This window comes from Talaromyces amestolkiae, assembly GCF_001896365.1.
Source record: "Talaromyces amestolkiae strain CIB chromosome Unknown scaffold12.1, whole genome shotgun sequence".
Lineage (NCBI taxonomy): Eukaryota > Fungi > Ascomycota > Eurotiomycetes > Eurotiales > Trichocomaceae > Talaromyces > Talaromyces amestolkiae.
This window is the reverse complement of record NW_024468048.1, coordinates 796,553-810,892: the sequence shown is the minus strand read 5'-3', so window position 1 is coordinate 810,892 and position 14,340 is coordinate 796,553. Positions and strand designations below refer to the sequence as shown.

The 14,340-nt window shown below is 45.2% G+C and overlaps 2 protein-coding genes across 2 annotated transcripts; one reads left to right on the top strand and one right to left on the bottom strand.

The window, feature by feature from the left end:
* Positions 1–7,259: 7,259 nt before the first annotated feature.
* BHQ10_006588 (uncharacterized protein) lies at positions 7,260–8,291 on the top strand (the record flags this gene model as incomplete). Its single annotated transcript, XM_040879190.1, has 3 exons — positions 7,260–7,325; positions 7,382–8,062; positions 8,115–8,291. 3 exons carry the CDS (start codon positions 7,260–7,262, stop codon positions 8,289–8,291), a joined length of 924 nt encoding a protein of 307 aa, XP_040735092.1.
* A 3,400-nt stretch (positions 8,292–11,691) lies between these two features.
* On the bottom strand, positions 11,692–13,667 carry BHQ10_006587 (uncharacterized protein; the record flags this gene model as incomplete). The annotated part of the gene is made up of 2 exons (XM_040879189.1): positions 11,692–11,703; positions 11,760–13,667. 2 exons carry the CDS (start codon positions 13,665–13,667, stop codon positions 11,692–11,694), a joined length of 1,920 nt encoding a protein of 639 aa, XP_040735091.1.
* Between the last annotated feature and the right edge of the window lie 673 nt (positions 13,668–14,340).

Here is a 14,340-nt window from a genome sequence, read left to right as displayed (position 1 = left end):
TTAAATGATTCACAAATGTCAACCATGACACGAGCAGTATGGTGCAAGTATATCAGAGATCGACGATCAGATCTATAATAGCATATATTATACACTAGTATGTCAGATTCTAGGAGAAAACTTGGCACTGAATTCTCGAAGGGATATACGTACGTGCTCACTACTGAAGCAAGGGCACAAAGCATGTACGTACATGGATGCCACCTACCTACCTGTCTGCCTACCTAACGTACATATGTACGATGAGTATGTACGTTAGATCTCAGATCTTGCATGGCATGACAGTCGAACTAGCCACATTCAGTCCACAGGGGCATACGTACGCCAACTTAATAGGTTAGGAATGTCCTGATGTAGCCTCAGATTGATCTCGAACTCGATCTTGCGTGCATGTTGTACAGACTACTACTACGATGATTGTGGCGGTGCAGATGCATTGATGTGATGCTACGTACGTGCGTAGGCCACCCGATTTCTCGCCTGACTCTTGAGAATGACCTCAAGGATTGACGTTGGTATGCATGCATGGCAACGGAGTTATATAATGGAAACCATAGATCGGCGTCTCCGTAGCAATATAATTGTTGCTACTGCAGAAGCACGGGTTCACCGAATATGGAGTTCTCTTGCCTTCCGTAGCATACTGCAATATTGAAGGGTTAATTAGCTCTACCTTCATCGCGGGACAGAAAAATTCAAGCCACTACGTACTTCAAACGTCGTATTTCGGACTATGTAGGAAATACGTGCCACTGCATGAGAAAAAACGATTAAGCATGATGCAGGTCAACACTAGCTGATCCTTGGCGTATTTACCTCTAGGATCTAGACCATGATCTGAAGATCTAGAGGTTTTGAAGATTTCAATATTTCAATAGTTGAATCTGAATATGATGCTTGTAGCGAATAGAGTCAAGGGGATGATACGCTACTCCGTAAGCTTCCAAGGCTGCGACTCGCAATATCATGTTCGATCTCAATCTAGAAACTTCAAACGTGGAACGCCTCGTATCGTGGATGGTTGATTCTACTTCTATGCCGGATGCGGAAGTACCAGTCTCGATCGGGACGTGCGTACCATCTCAGTCTGATAACCAATCAGAAAATTGAGTTCCGTGGAAATTCTACGAGGGGGTGGCTCCATATTGCGGATGTCACTCAGTCTGTCAACCAGGGTTGATCAATATTTTGTGATCTGCATCAGAAAGTGATTGAATCATTCAAAATGAAGCTAAGAGAAAACGAGGACTCAATCGAGATGAACCTACAGTGGTACGCCACTAGTTTACACGAACTAGTATCGGTGACAGCCAGCTTGTCAATCTGATTGTTCTGTCAGCCCCGCATGCCCTCGAAAGACCCCTGCTCTGATTCTTCTTCGACCAGCATTGCTTCGTTCATTCGTTCCTCAGTACATCAGCGCTACTTCTGTGTCCGCTGTGTCGGTGTTCATTCCAACTCTATATCTAAGCGAGGTGGATACTACACACATCAATGGGGTCTTTGGGTAATATGCCATCCGCAGAACACTTCCACACCTCTTTCCGTCCGGAGTAGGTTTCATGTTAGGTTAAGTCTGAACCATGTTTAGGCTTGTTGGCAATGGCAGTACGTAGGTTCTTGGTTAGAGTTTCGCATCGAAGGTTCCTCACGATTCCCAATTCTCAGAGTACTCAAACTCAAAAAACTCCTGAAGAGGAGAAAAAAAAGAGGGGCATATCTTAGCGCATTTTCTGCCCCTGGCCCCACGTCTGGCGCCATATCCTCGGGAATCTGCCGTAAATGGATGAGCTCCTGTCGTATTCCATCGTGGCTGGCTTTTTCGATGAGGGTCAAAGAGGTTCCCTTCCGAAGTTCCCTGTCTGGCATTTTTGTGACGTAGTCGACCAGTGGAGACGATTGACTAGCTGACATTCTGACAATCCATCAAGACCACATTAGTGGCCGGCCAGCACAGCATTGTACCCTACTTAGCCGGGCATGGCACATTACCCAATTATTGGGCTGCATGTGGCTCACCCTTTTCTCGCTCCAACGTGACCACCTATAGAATCACACGTAGTGTTCACAGTGTTCAATTCGGAGAAAGTCCGGAGTTGATCCGGGATATGCCTCGATGAAACGTCACTCCAAAATTTCAACAATCGTCTATGCTCAACCCCAGAAAAGTAAAACATCTTCGATCCTTGGAATCCCTACGACCATGAAACCGTACCAGGCAGCAGTACGTATGAAACCTCAAGGATGCAAATTGAAACTCGGTGGTTGCCTTGGAATGCGGCACTGTGGCTGTCCTGCTGAGTTGAGGCTTGAGTGCAGGCAAAATAGGCGATCGCTCTCTAGCCCCATCCGAAGTTTATGCATTCCTACTCAACGTGCATTGTGTTTTATGTAGGTCAGCAAAGGGTGGAGACGCGATCATCAGCATTTTGACAGAACAATACGTACGTAGCTTCTGGCATGCCCGCTATTCGGCTAAGAACCTAGCTAGCTGACGACCGGACCTCTATTCAAAGTCAACCCAGATCTCATTTGTTAGGCAGACAATCCGAGCAGGCAAACGAAACTTGACCTGTCAGGTCGCATCGGGCAGTCCGCCAGCTGCATGTCGAAGTGATGAATCTTTCAACAGAAGAAGTTTTGACAAGAAGTCATCATCATCATTAATTTTAATTTAATAAGCTGATGGCTTATGTAAGAACGTCGTGAAAAAGGAAAGAGCTCATGAAGACACACGGAAGGAACGAGGGCAGGCGGGCGGCACCTGCCAGCCTGGCACCTTCCTTCGCACGAATTGCCATAATTGTCCATATTGGGCAGGTGGTCCTTCCTTGGCTGACTAATAGCATAACTGCACGTCTGATTGGCCGATGCTTTTTGTTCAATTTATTTTTCTTTTTTAGATCGATCGGCCAAGATAGAATTCAGCAACATAGTACCTTGTAGTATGTACAGTAGCTCAACCCACATGCACGAACACCTGTTCGCTACAGCAACAAGCCATTGTTACTGTAATATTGCTCAATATGGCAGGKATCGCAGGATGCGATCATCATGAATTGTTTGTCTAGGTAGTATTTAAAAATGCTTACTATACACATAGTAGAATCGGAACGTGTGTCCCAAATGACTGAAATAACCCATGAACTTTAATGGAGGCTGTTCGTCCCCTGACTGATCTGACAGGCTGACAGCACACGCCCTAACTAATAGTGGTTGATAGTAAATACTGCTAAATCCTGCTAAATCCCAAAATGGTTAGTGCTTAGCTCAAGTACAAATGACTAAATTAGTGTTGAATTAATGTCTGATTATTACATATAATACCACTGTTACCAGCAATACTTCGTACGTACGTGCTAGTACTAGGATGTACCAGCTATCAGGTGCGTGGATCTGCATTTGACAACTACGGCGATCTTCTATCAGGCTTTGACCTCGGCTCTCTGCTAGAGTCTTTGACCAGCTACGTACGATAGTAGTAATTAAGTAGCTAGCTAATTACTAGTCTTGTCTGACGGATTTTCGGCTGGGAATATATTCCGGTGACAAATATGTCTTGTCGTAGTGCCATCAAATTGAGGCCCCAGAATTCATATTCAGCATTTTTGCATCACTATACATGTCTGATAATACCTATAAATTCATGAGGATGGGCATTTGTCAAAGCCAGCTGGCACACTGCATGCTGCATAAGAACGCACATACATGCCTGCATTTCACCGGTACGGCATCAGCCACACCCCATTCACCAACCATCGTGATACTTCCCATTTCAACAATTTGCCTCATTTTTCGTTCTATTGCGCACACTCCTGGCTCCTGTGTGGTCACTTCGTATATAGCAAACAAAGTTATGGATCGAATCCACTTGCCCAGTTGGTGCTGGTACCTCTGTGCAAGCCACTTTTGAGGTACCAAAAGGGTACTAACACCAATGCAGTTACGTACCAAAGAGGAAGAACTATGATGTGGACAGACCCTCCTCTCAACAATTTCGAGTACAGATGGATTGTATGATAATTGTGTTGAGACTCAGCCTGCGCGACCCATGAGGTCAATCTCTCGGCAGTGGTGGGATTTACATCCGATTCTATGGTTCGCACATGAGTGTATGTCTGTGTGTTGACTGAGTTAATGGGAGTACCATTTTTTTCCATATGTAATTATGTATTAGATAACCTGAGCGTGTACCCGCCCGACCCAAAAAAGGTACATGTATCAGAAAGGCCTTCCTTCTCCCCGACAGAGTTCACTGCCGAATAGAGAACAGAAAAAAGCAAGTAACGGTACGTACTTAAAAGTTAGATCCACGGTACGGACTCTACAGATTCCACGGAGCGCAGCGCTGTGCACGCGGTGATGGAGCGGAACTCTCTCATTTATTGCTCTCTATACCCATTCTAGGCCGCTTGCATGCAGCAGCTCGATCCTGCTACGGCAGTGTAAGCAAAGTATGGAGTACGGGGGAGCAGGATTGCAGGATGCAGGATGAGTGTATGCAGGGTGCAGTGCATGATTCAAGCAGAGTAAAGCATCAAACCGCTCGTACGGGACGAAACGGTTTATAATACAGCCCAAGTACTTGACTGGTAATTTGCACCTGATGATTGCTATCAGCTAATTGACTGAGTACCGGAATACAGTTCCAGGGTTGTCTCATCTCGGCGTGTCAGATCCCGTGGCTCTCATAAGCTTTTACATGACAGATAGAGCCGCCAATCTCGCCTCGATTTGATACATAGGAGGTAGTACATACTACATACAGTTGTACTCCGTAACTGCGTACCTCCTACCTAACACTATCTATGTACTACCCAGGCTAGCCGGGGCAGAATGTCCGACTCACATGCTGCTGATTAGGGCTCACTAACCCAAACGGGGATGCGACATACTGAATACCGGAACACGTTCCGAAGTTTTCTGGGCTTTTTTAAACATGAATTGCCTCTTGCTCCGTAAAACTAAACTATGTACATTGTAGCATGCACGTAGTATTGACACGATCGTCATTCCATTTCTGATTGTAGGAAAGATGCCGAATAACCAACCATGCCTGTTCGCGCTGTGGCTCCACCGGAGGTTCCGCTAGTCCTTCGTAGGTACGGTAGTACAGACGCTTATGTAGCCAAAACCCTAACAACACGCCGGATTACTCCGTGGAAATGCGTATTGGATTACCATCTCGTTCATTAATTAGAGTCACCACACCGTATACTATGTACAGGCGGAGTTAAGTATAGTAATTAAGTTTACAACTAGGTTTTTAATCAATCGATCGGATCTGAGTCGGTCATTCTTTTTTCTCGTCTGCCTCTCATTCTTTGCATTTCGATCCTCTTCAATTATCTGGTGTATGAATATTGATGATTGAACATGTATTTCTGAATACAACCTACTACGTACTAGGCACATCGAGATACATAGTACTACCTGCACATGTACGTAGTTGGCTTGATCCACCCTGACGGTTCCACAATCCACTCCAAATCGTGGGTGCCAATCCCATGGGTTAGCACTTGTTGGCATGACCCATCGTCAGATCGATAGATTAACAATGGGAACCTGGTACAGTAGTAGCAATCGTTGACAATGCAGAATACAATCTTCCTGTCGATATGCAGTACTACATACTCTCTACGATGCAGTATAACACCCGAACTATCAACCAACGTACATCTCCGCAGCACATTCCTCAGGCTGACAGGAAAGCCTTTCCGGTTCCAAGGAACAAGAAAAGAAGAAAAGAAAAGCGCCCAAAAAATCGAAAAAAGAAACAGAGTTTGGGTCGACAGCCCCATAATGAATACCCTATTAAGAAGCAATGGAACTTAGAGCCATTGCCTTGCATAACCTTGATTCAGCCCGCCATCCACTTTTCGCCGGCGTCCACTTTTGGGCCTCTGCTAGAGTCACTAGTTACTAAGTTAGTTGCGTACCGACCTACTAAGTAATAAGTACTAAGAAGTGTCCAATCTGTCAACTTTTCTCCGTGAAACCTATGGGCCGAAAATACAAGAAAAAGCAAAGTGAGGACCACAAAATTTTGTTCTTTTTACTTTGGGAATTTCACCAGGAGCTAACCTTATTAGCCATGACTTTTTCTCCTCAAGTAACGTACGGAGTAGTCCGGTAGTAATTCTGTAATTGGGCCACCAAAGTATCGGAATTTTAAGACCCAGTCAAACCAACCCGGCACCTGGTTTTACGATTTTTACAGGACAGCAAGAGGAACCGGACAGACAGGGGATCGAAGGGCCCCATAAAAATCTTAGTCTTTACGTATGGGGTTCGCTATTCGGTTTTGAGCCAGTTAATTAGTGTTTTTACCCACTCTCATGTATGACACTACGTATACATATACATACTTACATAGTACATACATGTGTAAGTAAATACGACACGATGTACATGGGTCTTAGATTGGAAAATCAGGTCTAACTAACTAGGTCACTACTTAAAAAAAACTTTACTGTCACGATCTAAAAGACAAAAATGGAGAAAGAGGTAGAAGCTAAATTCTTATTGCGTCGACTTATTTAGTATGCCCTGGTCCCTGGATCTCGTGTACATCTGCCTTTCCCTTTCCCTCTTACCTTGTTTCGCTATATTGGGATTCTCATTCCTCGCTTTGCCTGCCTACTCCTAATAATCATATACTGGTCGTCACTTGTGTCTGGTAGGCTTCTTTCGGCAATCTCGAATAAAGGACGCCTTTTTTCTTTTTCTCTTCTTTTTTAGATACATATTTGGATCGGCTTTGTTATCTTATCTTTTTTGTTTTTTCTTTCTTTCTTTTAACTTGTCTAATTATACTGTTACTATCCATCTCGCCTTGTTAGGCGCAAAGCTTTTCGATAAATACTACCGACAAATAATCAAACAATCTGTACGGCCGAGTTCGACTGACAATCTGGAATTGGAAACACTTGAACTGGACCGGATCAACTGGAATTTGGCATGTGTCAATCGAAATCTCGGAATTGATGCATTACTTTTGGGAGGAAAGCGAGACAGACATAGTTACAGAAACGAACTTACGAATTTAACGAAGTGCGGCTCAACGAACGTGACGGAATTTTACACACAACATACAATTGACTACAGAGGCGACTCTTGATTTGAAACAATAGTACAATAAAAGTGAAGTACAAAAGCAGGGGAGGAATACAACTTATCCACCTGGAATTGGTGCAATCCGCATGTCTCAACCACCCGGACGAGTATCAGACAGAAATCATCGCAAAGATCATAACAATATGGCTGTTACCTATACTGGTGGTTATTCTGCGCCTGGCAGCCAGACTCTCCCATCTTTTCGCGAAGTGCGTATCTATTCGCATCATGTTCTTGTCGCTCTATTTGCTGATATTGTTTCTAGCTCCTCCCCGAACATCTCCATAATGAAATAGATCAAGCCGCATATTACTCCTCACAATCCCGCCCAACGGATCGCCATCGCACCCCAGATCCCAACAAATCAAGATCCTCACTCCCATATCCGCACTCATCAACAACAACATCCGGCGGTGGTCGCGGACCAAGTCACACCCTACCGCCACTAAGAGACCTGCAATCCTCAAACCGCCACCACGACCGTCCCATGAGTCCGTACGACGATGCCCCCAGTCGATCTGGATCAAGGGCCGGAAGAGGGTACCGAACGAGCACAGAAGAAGACCCTAGATACCGTTCAGTTTCAGGCGGTGGTGGCGGCGGTGCTCTGTATAATGCATATGACCCGCGTTATGTCCAACAGCCTTACCAAGGATCTTCGTACCCGAGCAGTAACCATTCTAATCAGAGCAATGACTACGATTACCCAACGTCGTCACCCATGGGCGGACATAGTCACACAATACCTACTTCTTCGGGAAATTTCGGTGTGATTGGTGCCAGTGGCGATTCACTCGACTCGCGCGGAAAAAGGAGAAGGGGGAATCTACCAAAACCCGTCACGGATGTTTTGCGTGCCTGGTTTCATGAGCATTTAGATCATCCGTATCCGACGGAGGAGGATAAGCAGATCTTCATGTCGAGGACGGGTTTGTCTATAAGTCAGGTTCGTCTCCTAACACTAGAAACTATTGCTAGATTCTAACAAATGGGTATAGATTAGTAATTGGTTTATCAACGCCCGACGACGACAATTACCCGCTCTGCGAAATCAACTCCGGAACAGTGATGGCGAGCATATCCCACGGGGACATTCGCCGATGAGTGATGTCGAAACATCAATTTCGCCGCCTCATTCGCATATGACATCTCCGACGCATTCGAGACATCGATAGACGAACAATCATTATACACGAACTTTTCCAAAAACTACCGACACATCCATCTACCAACCCATCATCCGTTTCCATTGATCCCATGCATTTAATGCCTCTAACCAGCTTGCATTGTGAAACGGGCTGCAGGTCTTCCTTTCTCATCTCGTCTGTCAGATTTATCACGTTATATCGACTTGATATTTGAACGTGTTGTACATCTACATGCTATGTTCTTTTCCAGGTGCTATCTTCCAGGTTTGCGTGGATCCGGCGCATTGCGTTTTTCGTTTCCTTACTTGTTTCCCCAAGGTTGTCTATTTATACAGTCTGATCGATGATGATACCCTGTTCTTCTTCTGTTTTTGTGTGTTTTGACTTGACTGTTTAGTTTATCCTCATGTAGCACCATATATCAGAATAATATATACGACATATACAATTTCAATCACAAACACAATCAATTGAGAATACCAAACGATGCAAGAACTGATTGGTCCAATCTTCTTAATTTTCAGGTATTGGCATACATAGACTAGCTAATCATCTAGTGCTTAACAACTCAGTCATTATGATACGTAGATCATAACACCGCTTACTATCATGTACGTCGTCTGACCTGGAGACATGGATCCCATACAAGTGGATGCGTAGTATGTACATTAGTCACATACTAAAAGTACAATCAACGAATCTACGTCTATAGCTGTGTAGCTCGTGGAAAGAAACTCAATATTTCGCCTGACTATCTTCTCTATTGCCTTGATTCATTCTAGTTACAGCCAATGAACATATAGAGTTAGAATCGACATACCCCAATATAAGACATCCCCACCCCCTATCGATCGTATCGTTCATCGAGAGGGGTCCGGAACTAAAAACTTGTTTGAACTTTGTAGCGAGGGTTTTGGGGGAGGAAAGTAAAATCTGCCACATGGTGTGGATTCTGCGGAGACCGCCGGAGTACGACGTACGTTCAGATGTACTACGTAGTAGTTCGTTAGTGCATGTATCGTACTTCAGCTTTTGTATGGAGTACAAACTACAAAGTTAAATATATTGATCTGATACAATGCGTGATATCTAGTCAATTTACCGAAACACTGTATGAAATGACATGACTTCTACGTAGTTCGGGGTCTACTTGTATGTGTCTAAGTCAAGATCATTAGCGTTAGGGCTATCGCCCCCCTGTCTAAATCTACGGGTCGACGGGGCAGTGTACGGTAAGAATAGGGGTTAGTTCAGGGGTATCCACCGCCTTAGTGAATGGTGGTCTCTCGCTAGACTAAACACGGGCATTAGTGTTCGCTCGTTTTAAGTTTGTCGGTAAAAGTTGACATCCACGGTCCACGCACCAGAATCGTAACCTCGCTTCGAAGGTAGAGTTTGCGTTTAGAAGCTTGAGCACAAATGGATACGGTGGACTACCTACTAAAAAGTAGCAGAAGTGAGGTATTATTGGCATCGGGGAAGTCGAAAATCAGCCGAAATAGGTAGGTGGTTAATCTATGAATCATCGACTATCTGGTAAGATATCGGAAATCCTCTTCAATACCAGTCCGGTTCAAGTGAGTCTGTAATTTACAGTAGTCTGAGGGTTTAAGTCTTTTACAGACAGAAAACAATCCCAGTCACTTTCGAGTCTCGACGCCTTTTTAGTGCTTGAAGATGAGATGTGCCCAACGTCATCTGACACAGATAACATGACTTGCGACCCAACCGCCGGTTACAGCTTCGTTTTATAATTGCCAGGCCCTCATTTGATTTCAGCCACTTCGTTTCATTTTGTTTGAAAGAGGAGCAGCGAGTTGGAATTTCTTTAGTATACTGTGTGCTACCACTAGCTTGCATACTACATCCGTGATTACTACGTATCTCTATAATTTCCAGAGTCACTTTCTAGCATGACTATCGAGGCACATAGAATTACAATTAATTCGCTCGTATGCACGAAATGCTTGCGTATGACCCCACAGCCTGGAAATGGTAGGAGAAGATTTCCAAGATTCGATTTGTGCAGACTTCATTTCGGCACATCAAACTACTTCATCCAGACAAGTGCATGTGATTGTATAACACAAACCTGACCCCTAAAGATTCGGTCCACGATTGGTATACGGGGTATAGACTTCGACAAGCTACTGCCGTTTCACAGGCATGTACAAGGCTTTTAGTAGCGTCTTGATTTTGCATCTGACTGCAACTTGCCTATTTTGAAGTTTGATAACATGTACCGTGACACAAAACCCATGTTGAAAGATTGGGTAACTGATGCATGGGTTATATAGTCTGTGGAGTACACGGCATTGATTCGCTTTTGAGTGTTGTGTAACTGTGGCGTCTTTTCCAGAAAACATTAGAAGAAAGCCAAGCCTCACTATGGCTTGTGTCACTTGTTACGATAGAGGACAAAGTCAGTCAAGCATCTCGTCTCACCCGCTAGTCGGTGTTCTAGAATGATCTGTCACAAGTGGTAGGATGAATAGAAAGACTAGAATGTTGCCCACGACATAAAGTAGGACAATGGAAGTGTGTGTGTGTCAAGAAAAGAAAAGACAAGTCAAGTTCACATGTCACAGTAGCCAAGAATGTTGGAGTTAGATCGATAGTATAATTTGTACTACTGTCTGCGGTCTTAGATGATACATGATTGATCTCAAGTAGACAGAGTGTGTCAGCTACAGATTTCTGTAGTGCAGATTCCATTCCAATTGCTTGGGTGGCATTCAATGGAGGATTGATATGGATATATTTCGGGAAATATCCTAACTTTATCTGGTACTACGTGATACATACCGGTGCTTATCATACTTATTGTTGAGCACCTAGGTACATGGCAACAGGACGAGCTACCCAGTACTCGGCGTTCATTGAATGAATATTCAAGTTCTGCAAAGACCAACGAATTCCATGTTTCTTTATGTAGGTGTAGAAAGAATGTATGCGGTCACCTGACATTCCAAACCCTATCTCATTAATCTCATCAACTAGCCTCTATTCAAGTGTCAATTATATTCAAACTATGATCAACACATTAATATTTCCATTCCTAGAATCTGACCTACACACAAACCTACCGTACGTACGTATATATGCAAATAATGATTGAAAAACCGCCGCGAGGCGCAATATATTCCCTATGTACGTGTATATATCTTCCCTTCTCTAACACAACACAAATCTATAACAGTGTTACATGTATAAAACAAAAATGCCGAACCTTATAACAGACGCCTCAAAGAACAAGAAAACAAGATGGCCTAGACATGCATGCTCCGTTTGCTGCGCTGTCTAGAATTTAGGAGCAAAGATAATGAAGAAACGCCGGCAAAGCAACGCTATATAAACGTGATATAAATGTGTCCTCTGAAAACGTGGGATCGAATGTACAATGGTAGTTGGTTGAGGAGTGATAGAGTTACCACGTTTCCTAGTCCAATTAGTCATTTGCTCATCAAAATTAAAAGTTTGTAGAGGAAAGCTTACCGCGATATATTGACCAGCATCCTTCTTCCGGCCCCAAAACTCCTTCGCTTCCTCCCTGTTCAGATTACCCTTGGCCATAGCAACCTCAATCAGCGCCTCCTCCACACCCTCACCCATCCCTTTGCTACTACCGCAGACAAAAACGCGTCCATCAAGGGCATTGATCACAAACCAGACCAAATCAGCTTGATGGCGAACTTCTTCCTGCACATAACGGCTTTCACCCTTACGGCTCTGGACAACCTTTTTCACTTGTTCTTCGTGGACGCCCCATTCGCCGCTGTACAGCTCGTCGAGTAATGAGTCGCGGACGCCCTGAAGAACCCAGACTTTATTGGCGCAGTTGGCGGATTTGAGGCGTCGTTGCACAAAGCCACGGAATGGGGCGATGCCGACGCCGGCACCTATTAAGAGCATGGGTCCGTCTAGAACGAATTCGCGAGCGAGAGGGTTGGCCATGAGACCGCGGAACATGGGGACGTGCAGGTCGAGGGTTTTGGGGTCGATGCCCTGTTGTTCGGCGGCGATGACTTGATCGGCTAGACTTTGCAGGAATCCGGAACCAACGCCGCTTCTTGTTCCGCGCTTCCAATCGTTGCTTTCGTGGACAGTGACGGCAATTTCGACGATGCGTCGGCAGTCTCCACCGCGAGTGGTGCACGAAATTGTCGGGTCTTGAGAAAGTGAGTAGAAGCGTGGCATGAGCGTCCCGAGGACGGAAAGAAGGTAGTCGAGAGGTGGAAGACTCGAAGGGAAAGCTTGTAAAAGTTGCTCGATGGAAATATGGACTCCAGTTCGGAGGTCGCAGAAAACACTCTGACCTTGAGCAGAGCACAGGAAAGTAAGGATCTTCTTCTCATGAGGATCAGACGCATATTCAGCCAAGACGCGGAGTAGCTGCTTGGTGGGAGGATAGCTTTGGATGTCAGAACACCATTTGAGCAACTCCCGACGTGTAGTGACCAACTCTCGGGCTTTCTCATCGCCCCAGATGGTCGGCCAGCGCCCGGTAGTAGTGCGCACCATGATTTTCTTGTCGCGAATAGGCTTAGGAATTCCGAGACAATTCAATACGCTGTCCACTGCATCGTCGCTGTTCATCGGACAAACTCCAATCGCACCTCCAACAACAAAATCAACATCTCCGCCTTCAACCGGGTAATCGGTCACGTCAATATCAAAGTGATACGTGCGCTTTTCTGCGCCAGCCTTTGTAAGTTCTCGCGCATGATGCAACGGCGCACGGAAAACATCGTACGGAGGATGAGGCTGAACAAATTTGGGAGGATGATCCTTCGGTCCTAATTGGACATCCACCAGATCCGACGAAAGAGGGCCAAAAGAGACCGTCTTTTCCGGCAGGGGAACGATGTTAGTCAATTCGCTATCTAGCGCAAGAGTGCGAATCTTCAAATTCAAGCTGCGATACGCCGGGTTATCTGGCGTCTTGATTGGATTCAAGACAACTCTTTCAGCTCGTGATAATGGCTGCGACAGACAACATCCACCACCGCAGCAGACTTTTTCAACCAACTGTGTTCCTCCGGCGCCGATGTTGCCAAGTATCCTCTGCACATCCTCGGAACTCTCTGATATAAGCGCCGTCGACGCACGGCGCGCTCTTGTCGCTTTTGGTTTCTTTAGAGCGACACCATCGAATTGGCCATTCCCGTCGTCGGAATGTTCCGTGGTAGGAGTTTCGGCGGTATCCGAGTCGCTTTCCGACGGCGCGGAAATTGACTGATTCGAGGCAGTCGAGTGAGAGTCTTGAATTATATTTGGAATGATTTGTCCAGTTGATACATGAGGGATGTTGCGAGGTTCTTCGGGTATAGGATTATCGGGGTGTGACGTCGATGTGGTGGGTATGCCCGCTTTGGTAGCGAGAGGCGCAATTGCTGCCGGCATTCTGTGTTTACCTGTGCAATAGTCTATTAGCACAATCCGACATATGATATAGATCAAAACTTTTCTCTAAAGTAATTCCATTGAACAAGTACTGAACAAGTACTGAACAAGTAAACTTCAGGGAGCCGATATCGCCAACCGCCACAGAGAGGCAATGCGGGGCGACATTAAGCATGATGACTCAAACGTCTAGTGCAGAGAAAACGAAGTAAATCGAAAGAACATACTCCTAACAGACGATGCAAAGAATTTTTCCGATCTCCTTGCGCAAACACCGAATCGAGCACGCGCAAACGAACCGCGAAGTAGAGACGGTGAGATTKCCGAGGAGAAGTACACGTTGAATGAATGGATCGTTATCGTTACCGAGCGAGAATCATGAAAAAACTGCAGCGACCAATATTGAGTGTGAGCGTTAAGGCATTGATTCCGTATGTCAGGAGTTCGAATTGGTAAAGAGTAGAGACAAGAGAAAACGTGGTGTACTTGAGAGCCCAACTTCAAAGAAAAAAAGGGAAAGGAAGGAAAGGCAAACGGGAAGACGGCGACCTTAAACCGGCGTGGGCTACTGCGTAACTCAGTATGTGGAGAAGAGTTTTCAGCGGCCTGGCCAATGGGAGCGGTCAATGGAATCTGATAATATTTCTCGGCGAGATTTAGTCTGGTTGTACGA